At 37.3% G+C, this 25,079-nt stretch overlaps 1 protein-coding gene across 2 annotated transcripts in view; it reads right to left on the reverse strand.

Moving 5' to 3' along the window:
- Positions 1 to 24,722, reverse strand: part of INTS6 (integrator complex subunit 6) — a 90,757-nt gene extending 66,035 nt beyond the window's left edge. Inside the window, exons 1-4 of one of the 2 annotated variants that reach the window (XM_053899841.1) lie at positions 24,072 to 24,722; positions 23,601 to 23,678; positions 22,627 to 22,776; positions 2,676 to 2,765 (exon numbers count right to left, since the gene is read on the reverse strand). In XM_053899841.1, the coding sequence (XP_053755816.1) occupies positions 2,676 to 2,765; positions 22,627 to 22,776; positions 23,601 to 23,678; positions 24,072 to 24,182 (429 nt within the window). In that variant the 5' untranslated portion in view covers positions 24,183 to 24,722. The remainder of the gene's footprint in view (positions 1 to 2,675; positions 2,766 to 22,626; positions 22,777 to 23,600; positions 23,679 to 24,071) is intronic. The other variant, XM_053899843.1, reaches the window with a different exon arrangement.
- Positions 24,723 to 25,079: the final 357 nt, after the last annotated feature.

A 25,079-nucleotide genomic window follows, 5' to 3' on the forward strand; every position in this document is an offset into this window, starting at 1 on the left:
CACAAGCAAACAAAAAGCATCTTGATACTTTTTATTAATTGAAAGACTCCTTAAAATGAAACACATAATTTAATTACTTGGGCTAGAACAGACCAACATTTCCCAATATTTTAGCAAAAATTACGTTTCAACTATATGCACATCTGGGGTACATTCTCTCTGCCCCACAAGAGGAGTCTTGTTGAGACATTAAGAACCAAATGTGCAAAGGATCAAAAACATTCCTAACCTTGAAAACCAAAACAACTCACAGACCTATGTTTCAACTACATTAGCAAAATAAACCTTTGCCTTAAAACAAACGAATCTTCTGCCTCTGATAAATAATAGTAATTTTCATCTTGAGGACTACCAAACTCATACCATAGTATCTATAATCAATATTTTTTAATATAAGCTCTGTTCACAGTACCAGGCTAACTATCATAGAAGCTACAAGAGAACTAAAATGGAAGATGCTTGCCCACAAGAAAATCTTCCCAATCTTACTTGCCAGGTAGTTTTAGATTACTGTAAGCACACAGTCCCATTTCTCCAATATCCCTCCCAAAAACCTGGGAAGAAAGATGAGCAATTCTAATATCCATTTATACTTCAAAATATGTTTAAAAGTTAAAGGAGGTCCTCCAAAACAAATATTATAAACATGACGAATCCAGTTATATAGGAACAAAATATATTGTACCCCAAAGGACATTTCTACAAAGGCAGCAAGACAGAGCATCCTGAATGAATAATCTTACATGTAGGAATATTTTACAAAAAATAGAAATATTTTGTCAGCCATCACAACTATAAATCAAAATCATTAAGGAAGGAAACAAACAAACCACCATCAGACTTAATTGATATAAAATAAAGTTGAAGAAATTACTATGGGTTCTATTAATAATACCTCTGATTTGATTATTGATACCTAAATCTTCCTCTCAAATTTTTCAAAAGGAGAGTAAAGTGGGAAAAATCAACTTCAAAGTTTCAAATTTAAAGTTAAGCAACATTTCTACTCCTTGTTCATATATATAATTAATATCCATCTGGGTCCTGACAGTGGCAGGACATAATTGGCTATGCATGTCAACCTAGTTCAAGAAAGTCCAAAAACCCACTAGGTTCAGCTATGTAGCATTCCAATGCTACTAATTATGTAGACTATAAATTATTTCATATGAATTTTAATCTGCCTAAAATTTTCAGTTCTATCTCTATGAATTATATCCTAAATTCCCTTTAACATTAACTGCTCAAACAAAACAATTCTGGTTCTCTTCCACACAACTCAAGATCAGGCAATGACAACTCTACTGGTTCCATTGTTTCATGATAGAACACTACTACGCTCATTGCTTTACAGCCTAGCAAGCACTTTGACCTATATTATTTCATTTCAGTCTTCCAACAAAACTATGATGTAAGGCAAGAATTGCCAACTTATTTCATGGACAAGGAAAGAGTATTGGAGAAGTTAGGTAACTGGTACAAAGTTCACTGCTAGAAAGTAACCGAACAAAGACCAGAACGCACGCATCCTGACTCCGTGTCCAAGTGACATTCCACAACATCACACGAATGAAAGTATTTCTAAAAATTACTAAACTTAAAAACTATACTCTTCCTACTTAATTAAACCCTTTGTAAATACAAGAATTAAGATTCTAAAGCAAATGCAAACAGTAAAAAAAAAAAAGTAGTCTAAAACACCTCCCATCTATATCAATATATTCTGAAAAACAAATACAGTTGCTCCTTGAACACAAATGTGAACTGCAAACATCCACTTGTATACAGATTTTTCTCAATAAACACAGTACAGCACTATAAATGTATTTTGTCTTCCTTATGATTTTCCTAATAACATTTCTTTTCTCTAGCTTACTTTATTATTAAGAATACAGTGTATAACGCATATAACATATAAAATATGGATTAATCGACTGTTTATGTTATTGGTAAAGCTTCCCATGAACAGCAGACTATGAATAGTTAAGTTTTGGGGCAGTCAAAAGCTATACACAAATTTTTAACTACAAGGGAGTCGACAATCCGAACCCCCACACAGTTCAAGGGTCAACTGTATCAAATACTACAGTAAAAACAGCTTAAAGTTAAAATAAGTCTATTGTAGCCACTCTATCATACCACACGCAACCAATTCTGCATAAAGAATGCTAGCAGAGAATAGGTGAGGCTAGCTTTAAGTCATGACTTGAATAAAAGTGTCTAAAAACCTTCAGTTTTCCTAGTCTTAAACTCCTCTTGGCTTTGCTCTAGTCTAGTCTAGAAGTCTCCACAGTAGAGTGCACATGACAATCCACTGAGATATGGAAGAAATTATTAGCGTACTGTGCCTATTTTTTTTCAACCTGAAAATAAGATTTCATTTTCACTAAATTTACTGTATGAACTGAAACTGTCACCCTCACATAAACTCAAAAATACACGTGGAGCTGGAGAATGGGGGGAGGCTCAAAGTTTTTCACAGAAATTCCTATTCAAGAAAATCTGGAGATCACTGCTATGAACAGAGAAGGTAGATAAGTCCTAGGAGACAAGTGACTCTAGACCGCATCAAATAATCAAACCTGTTTAAGGTGTTCAATACCCTACAGTACATATACAAATAATAATTTTTCAACTGTAATTGCATAATCTATGCTGACAGGAATATAACTTACCTCATCCTGGACTCCACTGGTAGTAGTCAGCTTGCTCCCATCAGTAATTGTAATAATTATTGCTGGCTCCAAAAAAAAAGGGTTTCGTCCCTAAAGTCAAAAACACATTAATTATATTAAGGTCTAGACATCAGCTTAATTTTTCTGAGTAAAAAGCCAATTCTTAGAACACTGTATAAATCCACTTTTCTTGTTATTAAGTTTTATATACTGTATATACCTTTTGTACACTAAAAAAAGATTCAGAAAGAAACATGCACTAAACAGAAGTTAACCTTAAAGAAATGGGATTAGGTAGAGGAAAAGTTAGACTTTTCACTTCTTTCTACATTTTTCTATCATTTTAATTTTTTACAGTGAGCATTTATACTTAAATAACTAAAAGTACTTAATTTTTTAAAAGGAACTCTATAGCTCAATTCTAATAATCTTATTTAGATATTCAAAATTAAAAGACAGTATTTTTCTGAAAAACTTGTTAAAGAGAAAGGCAACATAGTACATGAAGATAACAATGCAATGTAATTTATGCCTGTAAGCAAAACATCTAACCAAGTGACTGGATATATGCATGGAAGAGCTCTAAAATCTGGTTCCATGGGAACACAAGGGCTACTCTAAGGTTAGTGAAATTTAATGATAGCCCAATATGAAAAATTAAGAAGGATGTTACTTAAATTGCTCGGCAAGAGAAGGTACAAAAACAACAGTGACAGAGGCAATGGAAGACAAGTGACACAAAACTCTCAAATGCTCCATATATAAAGTGAAAGAACTTCGGTAACTTCCACTCAAATCTCTGGCCAAATTACTCAGTATGATGATCAATTTTAAGGGACACATTCTATGAGGGAATCAGAAAAACATAAACTTATCTTTTACATATAAATGGCTCTCATTTAAGATATTAAGGCACATTTAAGACAAAATTATGACCAAAGGCTAGAATTTCAAAGTCGTAAACCTTGTGTTTGAAAATTATCAAATTCTCTGCCATTAACACATTCAAGAAAGGATGGAATGAAGTTTTGCTGGATATGATGCAGAACAGCATATGACAAATTTTAATGTGTATATGAATCACTTTGATCTTGATAAAATGCATGTTCTAATTCAGTAGGTCTGGTTCAGTAGGTTCCACATTTTTTTTTCTAATGTTTGTTTATATTTGAGAGACAGAGCGTGAGCACGGGAGGGGCAGAGAGAGACAAGAATCTGAAGCAGAATCTGTTCTGTCAGCACAGAGCCCAACACAGGGCTCCAACACTCGAACCGAGATATGATCCGAGCCGAAGTCAGACGCTTAACCGGCACCAGGCACCCCTAAGGTTCCACATTTCTAACAAGACTGCAATGCAGGAGATGCTAATGTCCACAAACCATATTTGGAACAGCAAGGATGTAGAAGGGTTATATGCATGTAATATTCTATAGTTCAATAAACTTCCCTTACACTTATATAGCTCTCAGTCACTAGCATATTACAGCATATACTCTATTTGTTAAATGTATTTACAAACACTTCACATACACTGTGATTTTAAGTGATCTTCATAAAGTGGGAAGGGGAGATTTGGCAGTTTAAATTTCTTGATCAAGTCATACAACTTGCAGGTGGCATATACATTTTTCAAACAGGTGTCCAGGAAATAATGATTCCAAATGGGGAAAGCAACCTCGGGTCAAATTAAAATATGTTGGCTATAACTTTTAGAAGATTTCGAGTGCATAGAAGCATCCAACTGTTACAGAAGACTTGCAGGGGATTAAAAAAACAAACAAACATGAATTTACCTTCCCTTCCTTCTCCACAACATTCATGGTAAGTGGAATACATTTGGAGAAACATTACACTATACTACCTGTCACACCATTCACCCCCAACATAAATAATAAATTCTAATAATGTAAGTCTTCTCATAGATCTATAAACAGCCCATGTTCATTGTCACTGCTGAACTTCACCTGGTTCCCTCTCGTAGAATGTCTTCCCTTTTCCCTGCCCACAACCCACTCAATTCCGAATTTTTCTTTAAGGCCCAGTTTAAGTCCTCTTCTTCCATGAAGCCTTCCCTGATTAGCCTGCCCTTAAATAATTTATCGTTCTCCCTCTCCAACTTCTAATAGTGGCAGTTTTCAAACTTAATAAAATATAGATACATAGAATGTTTCTTCAAATAAAACTGGATTTGGAGTGGTGTTATGGAGTACATTTTGTCTCTTTTTTTTTAAGTACACTCCATGCCCAATGTGGAGCCTAACACAGGGTTTGAACTCACAACCCTGAGATCAAGGCCTGAGCTGAGATCAAGAGTCAAATGCTTAACCAACTGAGCCACCCAGGCGTCCCCACGGAGTACATTTTGAATACTACTTCCCTGCAGCATTTAACCTCTCTCCTTCTCAAATTATTTTTAATTTAAATATACAACACCTTGCACAACAATGTGAAAATACTTAACACTACTAAATTCCACACTTAAAAACGGTTAAGATGGTAAATTGTTATGTGTATTTACTATAGTTTTTTAAAAATACACTGTCTTGTATTGTTCATCATTGCTTCCTGATTCTGAGTAAACTGAAGTCAAGGAGCATGTCATTATTTCTTCCTCAGCACTGAGCACAAAATATTTAAGCACTGGGCACTTAAAATACTCATTGATTCACTGACTGAGGTTTAATACAAACCTGCCCAAGTTCATGGAACCACTGAGAATTTTTCAAACTTCAACAAGCTTTGAAAGAAGATATAGATACTTTACCTATATCTCAATATAAATGAGGGCTTCCCTAGCTTAACACATTAACAACTCATGAATTTGCTAGGATACAAGGGTACACTGCCTCTGTCCTGTGTCAGTCTAGCCATCCACTCTCCATTTACTCATGTTTGTCACTCAAATGTTTACTGAGTGGCTGCCATACGACAAGCATCGTGTCAGGTGCCTGATAATCCAATCTCACCAATAATAAATGTACCTATGTACATAGAACTCTCTTCTCCTGGTCTCTACAAATACCACGATAGATCAAAAATTGGCAAAGGGAGATAAAGAAGGCCAAGATATCCTGATAGCTTCAGAATTATTTTATCTTGCTTCTACCCTTAAGCTACAACTACGTGGACCAAATAATTGGAACAGTGCTTCTGTAGCACCTCTACACCTAACTCAAATTTTCTTCTATATTTTCTGAATGAAAGTCTGACATCAATTTTTATTCCTGTATAAGCACACTGAGAATTATTCTTCAGAGGCCAGTCGGTTACACTTGTAATTAAAGAACAATGATCTATGACGTATTGAACTTTACGAATGGTGATATGCATCCAAAAACCAGTACATACTTTAAGGACCATCATATCTAAAAATCAAGTTAAAATGTATTAAAATTCAGCAAAGCCTTTGAGTTAAAATGTAAGCTAAATTAAAACATCAAAATATAAGTGACTCTTTCCTTGATAACCAACTTTTAGTTGAAACTTTACTGGAGTCATACACATAGTACTCTCCATAGTGACTATACCTGAAATTACTAATAATCAGGTACTTGATAATAACAATAAAACAGTCATACGATCTCATTTAACCCTAAAAACATGGTACAGTAAAATATTCACAAGATTAAATAATATAATCCAAAGTTACCCAGCTGGTAACTAGCAAAGCCAGAACCTTATTCCAGTTCTAAATATCATGGTCTTTCCACAGCATCTAAAAGTCCTGTTGGTAGCAACTAAATCCTCTTGCATACAGTTCTACACGAACCTAGACTGTGCCATGTTCACAGAATAATTAATAGTGTTACAATCAGTTTGGTTTTATTTAATATATTCTATCTACAGCAAAATTAACTACAGTGGAGCTATTCCTTTACTTGGTTTCCTATTGCTTTGTGATTTCTCACCCACAAAAAAAAAATTTTTTTTTTTTTTAGAGAGAGAGAGACAACAAGAGACCATAATCCGGGGACAGGAGCAGAGGGTAATTAAGAGAGAAAAGAGAGAATCACAAGTAGTCTCCACACTTAGCACAGAGCCTGATCCCACAACCCTGGGATCATGACCTGAGCCAAAACCAAGAGTCAGACACTCAACCGACTGAGCCACCCTGGTACCCCTAAATTGTCTATATATAAATCAATATACCTCTCCCCAACAAAAACACACTGCAACAAAATACAATGTAAACAAAATGGAATGTTTACTTTTGAAAACGAATGTCAACCAACTTTCAGAGAGCATAGGTACAAAAGCAAGGTAAAACAATATTAAGATCTTTAATGACTTTAAATTTTGGAAAATTGAGATAAAGATCAAAGGTAGAAAAAAGTAAAGAAAAATATGACCATCTTCATTTCACCTATTTAATTATTTAACCCTAACATGACTAATTATTTATTTAATAAAATAAATTATTTAATAATTTAATAAAATAATTATTTAATTATTTAACCCTAACATGGCTAAGATCCCTTCAAGAATCACAAGAAAAAAGACAATAGGATTAGTCATGATAAAAATTAGAATAACAATGACTTACTGCACATACATACAAGAGGACAGTTTTTATTTCTTCAGGAACAAATTATCCCTACCTCTATATAGAAATATTAATGTTAGAATAAATTTATTTAAGCATAAATTTCTAAATCACCTGCAACAAATGATCAGATGATGTTGCTCCAAGACAGTTTTCTTCTCTACAGTTTACACTGCTCCTCCCCCGCCTGTGCAAGTGCATTTATGCTTGGCAGAAGCATGGGAAATAACTGGCATCTTTCTCACACATTTTTACCCAGTAAATTAAAGCACATTTCTGGTTGTCTACCAGTATCATGAGACAATTTTCATGTGTTACAAAAAATAATTTAACATTTCAAGGTCAAAAGTTGTGACTTATAATGTCATTAACTGTTGCCAAGCCAATGCAGTTCAGTAATTCCCAAATCTTTACGTTTTTATTCCTTGTATGTTTATGAAGTCACTCAATTTGGGGACAGTCCATATTAGAATAGACCACAAAATTCACCTTGGTCATAAAGTTATAAATAGCTTTTATCTTAGTTACAAGATCTCCAAAAAAAAAAAATAGTAATATTAGGCTCTGCTACATCAAAGGCAACCAGTAGAGGGACTCTTGCCATTAGCAGAATTAAAATCAGATGGTTCTCTCAGAGCTGTACTTCTTGGTGCAAAGAAATCTAAATATGTCCCTAAAGGATAGAGTGCAAGGTATAATATTCTACCTATTTACTAATGGAAATCTTCTCATTTAGAAAATTTATTTAAAAAAAAAAAAAAAAAAAAAAAACAACTGATTTTACTACTGGTCAAAAACCTCAGGTAAAAATTCTGCTAAAGATAACATAAAATGCAAATGTTAAGTTCTTGCAATAATTTAATATTACCAAGGGGTTAGCCAAAACAATGAAATTAAGGCATAAAATCTCAATAAGAAAATTTAAAGAATTAAATTAAGTAATCTTGGGGCACCTGGGTGGCTCAGTCAGTTAAAGTGTCCAACTTCGGCTTGGGTCATGAGCTCACAGTTCGTGGGTTCAAGCCCCGCATCGGGCTCTGTGCTGAATGCTTGCTCAGAGCCCGGAGCCTACTTCAGATTCTGTGTCTCCTCTCTCTGCCCCTCCTCCACTCACACTCTGTCTCACTCTGTCCCTCAGAAATAAATAAATGAAAAAAATAATAAAAAAGTAATCTTACCCACTAGAACCCATTTTTGCAAAAAAGTTCTTGAAAATTTTCCAAAAAAAATTTTTGAAAATATAAAAGGCTGTATTTCCCTCCAATACAAACTAACCCAGTTCTCAGAATCAGAATTTTTAATTTTACCCAATAAATTTAAAATGTAGTGGGGGGGGGGCTGGAAGAGATACAGGAATTTTACTGTACTCTTAAATAAGTCTTAACTATTATCTTCCAAAGCAAAAGCAAGGCACCCCTGAGTATTCAGTAAAACTTTCATTGGCTATCTCTGCTATGGTACCAAAGGACTCATTTTCTCCCTGTGCACCATGCTCCATGTTATCAGTCCTTGGAACAACCTCATAAGGACAGCCATGGCAAAGCTACTTTTCCCATGGATTAAAGGGGCTACTGAAGAGAAAATGTGCACCAAATGTCAGCCCACCAGCTCTCCAGTGATGGCATTTTCAGCTACTTACACCTACTACTGTCTAGTTATTTTGCCATATGCCCAGAAAGGTACAGTCAAAAGAAATCAACCAAAGAGATGTTAGGATGTATAATGTCTTACACATATAGGCTAAAAGCGTATTCCCTAGCAAGAAAATCAGAAACTTCCAGAAACAGACTGTGCTTTTTCAACCTAAAACTTCCTTTTCAAGTTAAGTAATAGCAACAACAGCAACTATGTCAAAAGGAGGGAAGAATCGCCGTGAGAAGTACTGCATCAGTAATGGTTCTCATGCATATGCCACTGGACAAGTACTCAGTAGGACAGCTATTAAAAATTTTTTAACGGTTAAGTTGCTAAACTAGATGTTTAGGTCCCCTATTTACATCTTTGTAAAATCTACATAAGAACATAAAGCTGGCATTATCAATCCTATTTTCCTCTACTACCATATCTAAAAAAGAGGTAACAATATATGTTCCTCTAAAATATGACCAACTACTTCATTCTCATTTAGAAATGCTGACACTCCCTATATAATCTGTCAAAATTCAGATTCTATAGAGAAAATATAAAACAAGAAATATGAATATTATTGTTCTGTGTTAGATATAGATGTCATCTACTTCATAATATTCATCTCCTTTAAACTTATTTCTAAAAGAAAAATATCTTAGGATGCAATTCACTTCCAAAGACTTGTCATAATACTGATAATAAACACAATTACAACTACATAGAAATGAGAAAAGCAACTTTTAATACATACTTTGCAAATACAAGTCAACTAGTATATATAACATTTAGTTCAGTATTGCTCAACTTCAGGCAACTGCATACCACAACCAGAATTTTGTCAATATCTGCTTATTACCTGTACTAATATTTATGTACTCAATATTTCCCTTGAAGTCAGTTATTTTATTTTTGCCTCAATCTATATCAATAAGATCTATGAAATCACAGTTTTGATGTGCTAATTATATCTTCTATTCAATAATTCACTGTCGTTAATACAGTTTTGCTTCTTTTAAAGGGTGGGAGGTTCGTTGTATTACAGGAATGAATCACAACTGGTTAATTAAACATTCCAAACAAAATATATTAATTATTTAAGTCAATAAAGGCCTGACAGCCTTATATTTAAATCAATATTCCAAGGCCAGAATTACAAGTTTTATGTTTGTTTTAGAATTTAAGATTATTACTTTTATAGTTATGATCTCAAGTGGTATGGCAAAAATGAGTCTTTTGATAAAAAAAAAAAAAAAACTCTAAAATATTCATCTTAGGAAATTAGTGCTTATAAAAAAAAATAGCACCTCTGAATATATAGAAAAGATCTCTGAAAGGGGAGCCTGGGTGGCTCAGTTGGTTGAGTGTCCCACTCTTGATTTCAGCTCAGGTCATGATCCCAGGGTCATGGAATAGAGCCCCACATCAGGTTCCACGCTGACCATGGAGCCTGCTTAAGATTCTCTCCCTCTCCCTCTCTCTCTCTCTCTCTCTTCTCCCCACCCCTGCACTTCCCCCACTCTCTCTAAAAATAATAAATTTTTTAAAAGATTAAAAAAAAAATAAAAGATCTCTGAAAGATACATTACAAACTGATTAACCATGGCTGCCTCTGAACAATGGAAGTGAGCAACTGTGTAACTTTCTATAATGCTTGAACTTTTTAACCATGTGCATTTATTACACATTCAAAACAAGTAGTCAAAATTAAAATGTGCTTAGTATCTAAAAATAAACCTTTAAAAATCTGCTAGTGTATGAAAACCTAGCATCTTAGAATAAATTAAGGTCTATAACTACAGAAAAACATCAAAATTAAACAATTAAAATTCCACATTAAAATATATATTCTTTTAGTTTCAAGTAATTCTATTATACAGTTGTGTACAAATACAGTTCCTTTACCTAACCATACAATTCCTTATGTTAAAAATATTAGCATCATTAAAAACAGATGGAATAAGACTTAAGAAAAGGCCAGGGGAATCCCATATATTTATTTTAATATAACGACCAAGAGCAATATCCTAGAATCTGATTCAATTAATAAACCAAACAGCAATCATGTAAGAAATACTATAGGAGCGCCTAGGTGGCTCAGTCGGTGATCTCACGGTTCACGGGATTGAGCCCCAGGTCGGCTCTGCACTGACAGCAGAGCCTGCTTGGGATTCTCTCTCTGCCTCTCCCCCATCATGCTCTCTTTTTCTCAAAAATAAACAAACACGGGGGAAAAAAAGAAATACTGTAAGAACTGAAGAACAGTTTGACTTTAGGACAAAAATGTTAAGGAAACTCCATAACATACAGGGCTAAGAAATACTGCATCAAAAACCAGGAATATAAATTCAATAGGTCTAAAATATTAAATATTTAATAACTTCACAGAATTTGAGTTTTACATTTGAACTGGAATCTAAAATTTAAATAAGATTATTCTACAAATAAATAACTGGTTTTGGTAATATTTAAACAGTAATAGCAGTAAAAAAAAAAAAAAAAAATTGGGGGGTACCTGTGTGGTTCAGTAGGTTAAGTGTCCAACTCTTGACATTGGGTCAGGTCATGATCTCACAGTCATGAGCAAGCCCTGCGTCGGGCTCTGTGCTGAGCATGGATGAGCTCATGTGCTGCTTGGGATTCCCTCTCCCTCCCTCTCTCTGACCCTCACCCTGCTTGTTCTCATTCTCAAAATAAATAAACTTAAAAAAAAATACTAACATTCTAGATAAAAAAAAACCTAATATGCTCGTTATATTAAATGGACTAGGTAATATTAATTTGGGAAAAAATTCCAGCAAAGAATGTAATAGTAAACATGTTGCAAACATTGCAGAAAAAGAAAAAAAAAAAAAAAAAGCCAGGATGAAAACCTATTTTCAAAGACAGATGAAGTTATATATAGCAATAATGCTGAAAATTAGTTTGACATCAATAAATCACACAGACCTACCTATACTATCCAGACTAATCATCTCCTTGAGGTGTTGATTACCACCAAATGTATAGATATTACCTTTGCAAAAGTCTGGTTAAATCATGTCTTTAACTATTAAGAGCTTTTTTTTCCTAAACATCTACACATATGTTCACAAAAAAATCATTCACACACACATCAGCTCTCCTACACAGAAGATGGAATTCAACCACAGGATTCTATGTAAGTATCTTCATGACTACAACTGAAAATGAGAAGGAACTGCCTAATAAATGTTTCATGTCAGTAAAGTTAGCAATAAAGCATTAAATTTAATAAAGCAAAAAAAATTCATGATAAGCACTTGGAAAAATTGACAGTCTATTTTTTCCCATGTGCTATAGCTGAAGGCCAACTGAAAATAATTTACTTGGATAAATCATAATTCGAGATTAGTTTTAAGGGGCTCTGCTTTGTAAAAAAAAAAAAAAAAAACAAACATGAATTTTCACTTTTTAGGAAAGAATTGATGGTAACCCAATTTCAGAAGGTTTTTTAGAAGGAACTATTAAAATTTCTCCAAATCCATTACAAAAGGTATTTGTACTCTGTACTCCCTAGGCTCTGACTCAAACATTTACTGATGCTTAGTACTAAGTCCCTTCCCAAGTGTTTATAGATTTAAAATTTTCAAAATAGGTGACATGTTTAGGAAGTGAGAAACTAACCACATAATACTTGGGCCTTTCGCCAAGAAAAGTATATAAGCCCTTCTAACTATACATACAAATCCACAAAGGTTTTACCTTAGAAATGAACCTCATGAAAAAGCAGAGGTCATATGAATGACTGGATAGTTGTCACACGTTTTTGATAGTTGCTCTAAGCTCATTAAAATGGAAGCTCTAAGAATGACTCTTTTTTTTATTACATTAAGAGTTACATTCAATATAATGTTGTTTGAGATTAGACATTGTCCCTTCTGGATTAACAATAAAATTTACATATAAAGACCTTTTAAAATTTTTTTTAATATTTATTCATTTTTTGAGAGGGAGAGAGAAAGAGCACATGTGCACGTTAGTGGGCGAAGGGGAGAGAGAGGAGACAACAGAATCTGAAGCAGGCTCCAGGCTCTGAGCTGTCAGCACAAAGCCCAACACGGGGCTCGAACCCACGAACCCACAAGATCATGACCTGAGTTGACACTTAATCAAGTGAGCCACCAGGCACTCCAACATATAAAGACTTTTTGCTCTATTATCTGATTTAGGCCCAATTTTCTTAATGCAATTTCTTGGTTTTTCTAACTTACTGCTTTGAGAAATGGATTGACAACTAAAACTGTACAACAAAAATTCAAAATTTTACATTAGCTTTTACCTGCCAAAGTACATAAATGACCAGGAATTACCACAACTCAGGCATTATCAGAGGCCACAAAGACATCATTTTGCTTACTCTCAATAATCCAAAAGGACTGAATGCTGTCATCATCTTGTAGATGGAGCCTTTGTAACATCACTTACTGAGGTTTGCAGCCTAACCTTTCACAGAACACAGAATCATCTTCAATTCCGGGGATTAAAAATAATCTATTGTTGGGGCGCCTGGGTGGCTCAATCGGTGAAGCATGCGACCTCAGCTCAGGTCATGATCTCGAGGTCAGGGAGTTCAAGCCCTGCGTTGGGCTCTGTGCTGACAGCTCAAAGCCTGGAGCCTGCTTTGAATTCTGTCTCCCTCTCTGTCTGCCCCTCCTCCCCAGTTCACGCTCTGTTCTCTCTCTCAAAAATGAATACACATTAAAAAAAACAAAACAAAACAAAAAAAAACTATTGTTTTTAATCCTTTCAGAATAATTGTTGGTATGCTTCCAGTGTTCAAACTCGAAAATAACCAGAAGACTTTGTTGATGTTTCCTAATATCTAACGAGGTTTCCTTTAACATGCCAGCATCAATACTGCCATTGAGGAGTTTCAAAGTACATTACTAATAGCTAATGCTACAATTACTTTTTCTCACATACTCAGAACTGTTTTCATCACTGTAACAGTTTGTCAGACAATATAATCCTTCTGAGGACCTTTACTATGAGTCCCTCAGCTTATCTAGGCAAAAGCAAAAAATGGAAAATGTTAAAATGCCATATCCTTTTAAGCAACAGATTAAAAAAGCAAGAGTGCATAGGAACAAGAATAAATCTTGATAAGACATCACTAGCCTGATATAAATTTGTCCCTTGGTTACAAATAATCCTCTTAATTGTAAGATTCTTATGTTAAAATATTTTCTTATGTGCAACTATACCTCAATATACCAATCATCGGATTTTAGATCATGTATGCTCTAAAAAAGAACTATTATCATATAGAAAAAAATCCTTCCTAGGCTTATCCTATTTTTCCCACATAAATCTACATTACAAATAATAAAAGGGATCATAACATTTCACATTTGACCTTTCTTCTGTACAAGAACATCCTCCCTCCACCCCATCCCAACCAACACCAACTCGTATTCTAAAATATACTATTTACAAAGCCCTAGAAATGGACTCAGATCTAAGTTTCCTCAAAAAATTAAAACCTTCTTTCTCTGAAAATCGGAAAACATGTTTGCTTTATTAAATTAAACAAGTTATCAAACTGTTTTTGAACAAGAAAGAGATTTTGGAGAAAAAACTTTTCAACACCAAGGGGAAAATATTTTTGGAGCTTCAATTTAAAGCCAAAACCATCATGTTTGTTCCTTATGGCACAAAATTTTACATTAGCTGGAAATACTGGCTAGCTAATTCTAGCTTCTTACGATGTTTATGATGGATAGATGTTGGGTTATGGAACTTCTGTCAAAGGTTTCGGATTACAAAGCTTTGCCCTGTTAAGTGTTTAACATAACATTGGGCACGACAGTTAATCATCGTCATCTGAGTTCCTACCATGTGCCAAACAGGCACTTTGCTAAATGATTAATATTTCTAGTTCTTACAAAAATTCCCCAGAATTATGCTATTTTCACCATTTGGTGGATAAGTGATTTGAAGTTCAGTGAGGCTAAGGGGACTTGTCAATACAGCCTAAGCTAGTAAGTGGCAGAGCCAGGCACGACCAGTTCTAATGAAGCGGTTCTTTCTGTACCACACTGCTTATACTGAAAAAAGCTGTATAACATACCATGTGCCCACAATTCCAGTTTTTAAAATGCAAATAAAAGGAAATTCATAAAAATGAGAGTAAGTGTTACAATAAATTACATTCCATACCACTTAATCTTCACCACAATCCTGCAGCATAGATCCTTTCACCTCATCTTCCTAATGAGGAAACTGAGGCTGAGAGGTTACATGACTGGCCTGAACTCACGGATGGAGTGGGAACAGATAGAACCAATCAGAGTTTTCTAAATCTTAAAAGACGATGCTAAGAGGTTTTCAAAATTATCTTATATCTGGGTGCCTAGGTGGCTTGGTAGGCTAAGCATCCAACTCTTGATTTTGGCTCACTCAGGTCGTGATCTCACAGTTTGGGAATCTGAGCCCCACAAAGAGCTCCATAGCGAATCCACACTGACAGTGAGGAGCCTGCTTGGGATTGTCTCATATTCATATTCTCTCTCTCTCTCTCTCTCTCTGTCTCTGTCTCTGTCTCTGTCTCACTCCCTCTCCCTCTCTGCCCCCTCCCCAGTGTGAGCAGGGAAGGGGCAGATAGAGAGGGAAACAGAATCTGAAGCAGGCTCCAGGTTCTGAGCTGTCAGCACAGAGCCCGACACGGGACTCGAACCCATGAATCGCAAGATCATGACCAGAAAGTAGGACGCTTAATCAACTGAGCCACCCCAGGGCCCCCAACGTTCATATTAACTTTTTTCCAAGGGAGTGGGGAGGAACTCCAACTGCATATAACAGTATTTTCATAGTGTTACAAGAAAGGCTAAATGTAACAAACTGGCAAAATGAATTGCCTGGTTTTCACCAGAGGAATTGAAAGAAAGCATATTCCAGTAGAGAACCACAGACATACCCCTAAAAAGGGACTTATATCTATTGGTTACACTTGTAAATAAAATTTGTTCTTTAATAACATACAAGTTGCTAATAAAAAAATCTGTATAACTGTTCCATAACCATTTTTAATCTTTTAAAATATTTCGTAAGTGTAAAGAAATCAGCCTTCTAAACTTTTCTGGGCTTTACTTTCTTCATGTATAGAATGAGGAAGATGGACTAAACTTCTAACAGCACTTGCAATTCTAAAGTCCCATAAAACAAAAGTCATAATGATACATAAAGTCCAATGAAAATTTCTGTCAGGAGATACAAAAGTTCAATCTTGTTCTCAAGAACGTATATAAAAATTCACTAAGCTTCACACTTAAGATTTGTGTATTTAAGTTGTACCTCAATAAAAAAGTTGGGGGAAAAAGAATCTGCTTCTTCTGACAAACTAAAACAGAAACAAAAAACTTTAGTATTTTGTCTATGGTCTGGGACCATGTTTAAATTAAGAAAATTAATAACACTGCTAAATAAAAATTAAGTCTGCATAAGGGCAATACTTTTTTTTAAATGAAAGAACACAGGGCTAGTAACATATGGGCACTGCTGAAGCAAATGAAAAAAGACCACCAAGATGATTTTACATATACGTTAGAAACTTGAGTGAAGGGTTATATTGGCTAAGGGTTATTTTAAATATTTAAAGAAATTTCAAGTTATAAAATATTGCACAATCTCTTTGTAGAAACCTATGACATGAACGTGTCTAAACAGTTCTTTCCTTACTCCTGACCACAAATGACCTTAAATAAACTTAAAATACTTGAAAAGTAGAATTCTTTCATTCAAATATTACATTTGTTCCCAGCCTTTTAATTTTCAGTTGTACATAATTTAATATGTAATTATTGACATTCCCTTGCATGAAGGGAAAATAAAATTCTCTTTGAAGAAGTAAAACCTATTATTTTTTGCTTTTTATACTTATAATTTCTTACACAGTAAGAATTACACAGTAATTTCTAATTAAGAATGCAATAATGTCCTTTGGATATCCTTTTTCATTTTCTTTTGAAAGATCATGACAAAGCAATTTTTTGATCCTTCAGAAAACAGATTTAGAGCATATTATGAAGAAAAGTGACAGTAAGTGTTTTCAAAGAAAATAAAATCTAGGTCTTAAAATTTTTCATTTAAATTACCACCTTTAAAACTAATACTCAATAGGAAATAAATCATACCCACTTCATGCTACTTTAAGCTCAAACCTTCTTATTAAAATATCCCTTGATATACGACAGAGGTGTTCCTCAAAGGTCCCTTGCAAAACAAACTTGTGTAAATCTCATCTTAAACGCACTAGGGGGAGCTCCCATTTGAGAGAATCCTACAACATGTGCTTTTGTTCTATGTAAAGGTCCCTTCTTCTCTAACTTGTATTCCTACAAAAAAGAATGACTTTCTGACTTATCTGAACCTTACAAACCATCCCTATGCTTCGTCATATTTATCAACTGCCATTAAGACAACTCGGCCAAGTGATAGTATTTACTTTCCACACTGCTTTCTCAGGAAGCAATACAAAGCCCAAGGGGAAAAAAAAATACATATTTAATAGGCTGTTAGATTTCAAAGCATGTAATAAAATTCTGCTTTAAAAATCACCACATTTTTATAATCAAAATTTCAAATTTAAGGTCAAAAAATAACAGAAAACTAGAGGTAAACAAACTAACCTATTGAGGGAAAAAAAGCTTTGTGTCTCCTTGGCACTTGACAAGTTTGAAAGTACATTTTTAATATACCATCCCATTTAAACCTCTAATCATTTCTATAATAACAGTACAATGGCTTCATTATTAGTAATCTGGAATATGAAGAAGCAGAGGCACAGGGTGGTAAAGCATGTTACACAGTAATTCAATATCAAGGTCAGGACTGGGATTCCAATTTTCACATTCCTGGCCATTGTGCTTCTTTTATCCAGTTAAAAAAGATGGAGAGAAAAAACTTTTAAGCAAATTTGACTGTAGAGTCCCCTATCCATCAGTAAGAATTATGAGCCAATAAAAATTATTGAAGATAAGTTTAAGAGGTTTATAAGAAGTTCAAGGACTGGCCAAAAGCCTTTCAATGGGGGAAAGGAGAGTCTCTTCAAACAAACGGTGCTAGGAACACCAGATGTCCACAGGCAGAAGAATGAAGTTGGACCCTTACCATACACCATATACAAAAATTAAGTCAAAATGGATTAAAAACTTGAATGCAAGACCTAAAACTAAAACTCCTAAAAGAAAATATAGGGGGAAAGCTTCAGAGACATTGGGTTTGGCAATGATTTCTTGGAGAGGATACCAAAAGCATAGGCAACAAAAGAAAAATTAAACTGGACTCCATCAATAATTAAAACTTCTGTCATCAAAGGACACAATCAAGAGTGAAAAGGGAACCCATGAAATGGGAGAAAAACTTGCAAATCACGTATCTGGTAAGGGGTTAATATCCAAAATATTTAAAGAACTCCCACAACTCAACGACAACAACAAAAACCAAATAACTTAATTAAAAAATAAGCAAAGAACTTAAACAGACATTTCTCCAAAACCAATATACAAATGACGAACCAGCATATGAACAGATGCTCAATATAAATAATTGGGCAAATGCAAATAAACCAGTAAGATATCACTTGTATCTATTATGATGGCCAAAATCAGAAAAACAGAAAATAGTGTTGACAAGCATGTGGAGAAATTGCAATTCTTGTGCCCTGTTAGTGGGAATATAAAACAATTGCAACCACTATGGAAAATAGAGGAGTTTATCAAAAATTTAATAAAATTACAGGATCCAGCAATTCCACTTCAGGGTATATATTCAAAAGAATTGAAAGCAGGATCTCAGAGAGACATTTGCACACCTTGTTCATAGCAGCATTATTCAAAATAGCCAAGAGGTGGAAACCCAAAAGTCCATCATGGATGAATGGATATGCAAAACGTGGTATATACATACAATGAAATATTATTCGGTCCTAAGAAGGAGTATAAAATCTTGAAATAAGCTACCACAGCGATGAATGGTGAAGACATTATGCTAAGTGAAATAAGCCAGTCACAAAATGACTAACACTGTATGATTCCATTTATATAAGGCATCTCTAGAGTATTCAAATAGAGATAGAAATTAGAATTGTGGTTGTCAGGGACTGGAGGGAGGAAAAAATAAGTTATGTTCAACTGGTATAAAGTTTCAGTTATGAAAGATGAAAAAGTTCTGGAGACTGGTTGCAAAACAGTGTGAATATACTTAATACTACCAAATTGTACACCTAAAAATGATTAAGACAGCAGGCACCTGGCTGGCTCAGCAGGAAGACCAGGGGACTCTTGATTTCTGGGTTGAGTTCAAGCCCCACACGGTTATAGAGATTACTTAAATAAACGAACAAGCAAACAAACAACGGTTAAGATGGTAAATTTGATATTATGTGGGTTTTCTTTTTTTTTTTTTTTTTACCACAATTTAAAAATTAGGAAAAAAAGAAAAAACTTCATGGACTTAAAAATTTTACAAAATACCATTCACCACTCTTTCCAGTTCATACTCAGCACAGAAGCACGTTCCAGTATAAAAATCTACTTTCTTTTGAAAAAAATGTCTACAGGTCAATAAATATAAAACTACTGGTAATATATTTCTTGACAGCCTAAGGGAAACAAAAAACCCAAATGGGAATCAAGTTTTCATTACTTCACCTACATTACAAGAAAAGCCTGTATTTTGTACTACCTTAGTACTAAATAGATACTGCCTGGGTAAAAGGAAAAAAGTAGTATTAGAACTCTACCTGAATTTGCTAAGTTCACAAATATTTATGATGAAGAAAAAACTGGTTAAAATTCTTCTCCCTAAGATTCATTCAATTTGATCTTGTCTAAAAAGTTACTATTTTTCAAATGAGGTAAAACTTGGCATTGAAAATCCTTTAAAAAATTAAACACATATTGTATCTGCTTTTAGGTACTGCTCAAGGATTCTCTTCATCAGATTTTCGGTGGTTCTCAAAAATCAGCATTATTTGAAACTTTGGTGAATACATGTAAAAAACACGTGTGTCACATTTAGCTGCAATGATAAGCAATTTAAGTGTTGCTATAATATCCAAGGAAAAGACTAGAAAGAAGCTATACTTTGTTCCATGATTGCAGAAATATCAGCAAATGGTACAGATTTTCAAAATTAAATATTTATACGGACTTCTATACGCAAGGAAGTTTTTACTGGGATATCCAAAGTGCTTGAAGAAAACAATCACCAAGATGTGTTTTTTTTTCTCAGCTACTTTAACCTTACTTACACCCTACAAAGTCTGTTAGTATCCTAATTACTAACATCTCAAAGACGATTTATTTGTAGATATACTTACTAACTTAACAAAAGCAATACAGACATTGAAAATATCCTTGGGATTAGTTATGGAAAATCACATATGTACATGTATGTGGGGGGGGGGGAGTAGCTATGGGGGTATCTAATATATATACATACACATCCACATTTAGGTATTTAAGAAAGTCATTCAGAAATGTACATAAATGTTTTTAGATGCTCTCTAAAAATATGCTCTGTCCCTCTCATCTAGCTCATGTTATCTCATTTCCTTTCACGTACTAAAATTATATACAAGTATTTAGTACTGTGGGTCCTACAGATGCTTGTAGAGTATGAAAGGGGAAGTATTTATGTAAAAACACAGGTTACAGAATAAAACTATTCCACAGAAAACAGGCAAACACAAAGTACTCTTAACAAAGAAAATACATGAACTATATTTAGTGTTAAGTATTTGAGACATCCAAAATTCTTGATAATCTATCCTTTAACAGAAAATGTGTAATATTTAAATCAGCGAAATAAAGACTTATGGTGAGAAATATCTCTGGGAAGATGTTTTCTTCTAATTAAGTGCTTTACTCATTTTCATTTGAAAATTATGGCTTCCTCAATTATTTTAATGCTAGTCTCATTTTTATGTGCCAATTCAGGACATAAGCACTAGTACTACTCCATGCATCCTTGCTTACTCATCAAAATAACTGAGAAGCATTATCCCTCCCCCTTCTTGAATTAATAAATCCGAACATGCAAAAGCATCCTAATCTCCAGGCTCTTCTCTTGGTCAAAGTGGTAACAGCCCAGCAGGACCACCTTCAACCTCAAACATCATAACGCTTTACAGATAAGAACTTAAGCATTCTCTGGTGGAAGATGGCAACTGGGAAAAGGAAAATACAAGTTTAAATTGCAAATGTCCTCAGCCTCTCCAAGACAATCAGCTTCTCTAAAGAAGCACCCTAAGAAATATTTTTAATAGGTGGCAGGAGGTAAATGTGTGTAAATGCCTTATGAAATATGATGCAGAGAAATAGGAAACAGTTCTTCCATACATTGACACCCGGACAACCAAATTAAGAGTAACCAAATAATGGCAAGTTTCAAATTTGTCTTTGAACTCAAAGAAGCTTGGATCAAAACCTTCACCAATAGGCCTGTATATCACTACATATAACAAAGAAATAGAAAAGGGTAAGAAATCTATTTTACAGATTCTTGGCGGAAAAAGTTCATGACAAACCTACCTAAATTACAAATATTGCAAAATAAAACAGGGTAGAAAAACTTAAAGATTTATGTGGTAAGAAAACAAGCATTTACTGAATTAAACAATGGAGGTGCAATTCAGTAGAACTAGAACAAAATGACTCTGAATCATGTATACTTAAATGCTATAGGATTATATTCAGCCCTTTCCAAAAATGTTTAGGTGCCCAATAGGTACCACTAAGCAAAGCATAAACATTTCTAAAACAAGGGAATAATTCTGTTTCTTCCTATATAAAGCAACCAAAAGTTATAATCACTGGAAATTTTCCTGAAATTTGTCAAACTCATGAAAATTGTGGCTCATAGACCTTGAGAAAAGAACAAAATGTATTCCTAAATGTATCATTTGTGGCAATAATGTTTCTGCACTACAACTTAAAAATTAAACTTGGAACTAATATTCCTTTGTTATGTGTAACATTACACATTCACCAGTATCTTTAATTTTCCTGGCCAGCAATCTCAAAAATTACAATGGACTACTTTGCCTTATTTCATAGTGAACCATCATATTGGGGGGGGGGGGGGGGGGGGGGAGATAAAGAAAATTCAAAAGGCCTCTTTTCCAAAAGTATGGAGTTCAAAAATAGTAACAGCCTCTGGACCCATGATTTAATTCAGAAGCGAATTCAGAATTCTTCCTGCATAGGTGCTTACTGTGGATGCTTCAACAGCTGAAAAATGTTAATGTACTCAGTTACTGCACTCCAATGAAAATCTTACCTTTCAGAATAACTATAAAATATGGTTAAATTAAACCCCGACAAAAACAAAAATTCCTCTGATGTTTTTACTAATAAAAAAAAGTAAAACCACTAGTCAACTAGTGTCCAGAAGTCACTGCAGGAGTTGCACAATTGCCTGTGGGTACACTATCACAGAAACTGAGCGTGGTGAGGCAGAAAGTTTTCCCCTTTTATAACCTGAGTGAACTTCAAGGGATTAAAACCAAATTCATGTCAATGCTACAGCACAAAAATTCAGACTCTAATTCTGAATACAAATACATTTTAAGAAAAAAAAAAATGAGGGCTTTAAAATCAGTAAAATATGGTCAGTTTCACTTTTGTATTATGTGCATATCGTACTTTAATCTGAAATTGCTTCATACTTGTATTTCATGTTATATAGGTTTTGGACTTGACAGTGTTTCTCCACAAAAAGAAAAATCAACTGTTTTTCCACCTTAATATTCAACCTACCTGCCCATAGTTGTCTATGCCAGTTACTAATCTATTTAAATTTAATAAATCAAAAGCTGTCCTTAGGGATTGGCCAAGAGTCGTAAGTCCTTCAGCCTGAAGGTTTTTCAGTTCATTCATAAACGTTGCATGGTTTTCCTTCCATCCGGCCTGTAAAGAAAATGTAAGAATTTTTTTTTTCATCCTTTAAAGCCATGTACACATGGGCAGCCGTTACAATATGCCGTTCGCCAAGGAGCTGCTTTGCTTCACTTTACAGTATGGTTAGATTAACGTGTTAATACCGTATCACCGCCAAGGAAACTCTCTTCAAAGGTGGCCAAGGATAAACCTGCTTGCTCTACAGCTTTTGGTGGCTAACAGCCTTAATACTTTATAACTTCCCTGGGGAATTTACTCCCGAACCTACTACCCAAGATTTGGGCATGCAAAAGGTACTGGTGGAAAGCAGAAGTGGGCAGGACTTCGGAAGTTAACCTGCAGCTGTCCCACCGGCCCGCGGCCCTGTGAGGAAGAACCCGAACACCAAGCTCCGCAGCCCCCCACCCGGCTCGCTCGCCAACCAGGGCGAGCGCGGCCGAGCCCCGGGCCGAGTCCCCTTTAATGCAAACCCGGGCTCGGCGCGGCCGGGCCCGGCTGTCACTGGGGCTAACTTGAATAAATATCCCCCACAGTTCATTGCTGCCGCTCACGCCGCGGAGGGGAAATGTCGGCCATGTTGATCGCAGCGCCGCCGCCGCCGCCGCCGCCGCCGCCGGGCCGGGCTGGGGAGGGGACGGCGGTGGCCCAGCGACTCCGCGCCGCGCCAGGACGCTCCGGAGCGGGGGAGGGGGTGGGAGCTCGCAGGGGAAAAGACCTCAGCGCCTGGAGCACAGCGGGTGGGGGAGGGGAGCATAATGAAGGGTGAATGGGGGGGCGGGGAGGGCGAGCGAGGAAGGAACAGGGAAGGGAAGGGGGAGGGCGAGGGCTGTTACCTTGATAGCATAGGGCGGCTCTTCGAAAGTGACCAGCATATACCTGTCTCCTCTGCTGGCAGGGTCCCGGGCACGGAGCTGCGGGAGAGAGGGTGGGGGACAGGAGAAGGAACAGGGCGGGCGAGAGGGAAGCACAGAAGCGAGGTTACGATGCGAAGGGGCGCCGAGCGGCCCCGCCGCCCCCCCCCCCCACAGTACCGCACACGCAGCGGCCACCCCTCCACGCCGCCCCCCACACACAGATCGGCCCCCACACACCGCCTGGAGCCCGGGCCTGGGCCGAGCCCGGCTCGCAGCGCCCGCCCGCCCGCCCGCCCGCGCGGTGGGGGAGGGGGTCCCCGAGCCCGGCAGCTCCCGCAGTCAGGTCCCCGACACCTCCGCCTCGCCGCCCCCGGCCACCCTCCCCCCCCCACCCCTGCCGCCCGTGGGTCGCCGGGCCCGGGTCGCCGCCCGGGCTCGGTCAGTCGGTACCTTCATGAAGGTCTCTACCGCGCCTTTGGCCGTGTCCAGGTAGGTGGTGCCCAGATGGCTGCGCTGGTTCATAGAGGCAGACGTGTCTATCAGGAACAGTAAGATGGGCATAGTGCTGGCCGGGGACACCGGGGCCCGAGGTGGAGAAAGAGGAGATGGTAGAGGTGGAGGCGCCGGTGGCGGCGGCGGCGACCGCCGCTACGCGGGGCGGGGGAGCGCGGCCCCCGGGAGGAAAACACCGTCTGGGTCTTTCCTCCGGCTGCGGGGAGTTTCTCCCCCGATAGTTGAGAGGAAACTCCCCAGACCCAGTCCTCCCCGTCGTACCCCCGCCTCCGCCTCCTCCTGCCTGCCTGCCCGCTGGGGCGGGCGCCCGGCCGTCTGTCTGTCGGTCGGTCGGTCCGTCCCCCCCGCCTCGGGGGTCCCGTCCCCGCTCCCGGCCCCCGTGTGTGTCCCAGCGGGAGACGGGCCTGGCTCCCCACCCCACCCCCGGTGCAGGGAGTGGGGACCTGGGAGCTGGCGAAGAGGGGAGTGGGCTGAGGGGAGATTGGCCCTGGGGCTGTTGGGAGAAGTTTCAGGGACTCCCTCCGCACCCCGGCGGTGTCACCACTTTCTCAGCCCCTCTCGCTACTGAAGCGCTTTTCTCTCTCACACTCCGGTTTTAACTCGGGCAGGGTCTGCAGAGGCTCCGCCCCTTGACACGTCCTCGAGCCACGTGACGCACCGCCCCGTTATCCTATTGGCTAATCCCAAGATCCTCATTAGCATATTCAAACAGCTCAGGGGCGGGGGAAGCTTGTAGGCCGGCTCCGGGAACAGTTACTGAGCACGCGCGGAGGCGGGGCATCGGGTGCGCGCGAGAGCGAGCGCAAGGGACGAGCAGGCGGGCCAGCAGACGCGGAGGCGGGCTCCGGGAAGGGGCGGGGACCGACCGCGGAAAGACAGTGGCGTGGGGGAGGGGGCCGCGGCGGCGCGCGCGGGGCGGCCGCGGATGTGAGTCTGCGCGTCAGT

Source organism: Panthera pardus, unplaced genomic scaffold, assembly GCF_024362965.1.
Source record: "Panthera pardus isolate Hobbes unplaced genomic scaffold, ASM2436296v1 HiC_scaffold_1, whole genome shotgun sequence".
Lineage (NCBI taxonomy): Eukaryota > Metazoa > Chordata > Mammalia > Carnivora > Felidae > Panthera > Panthera pardus.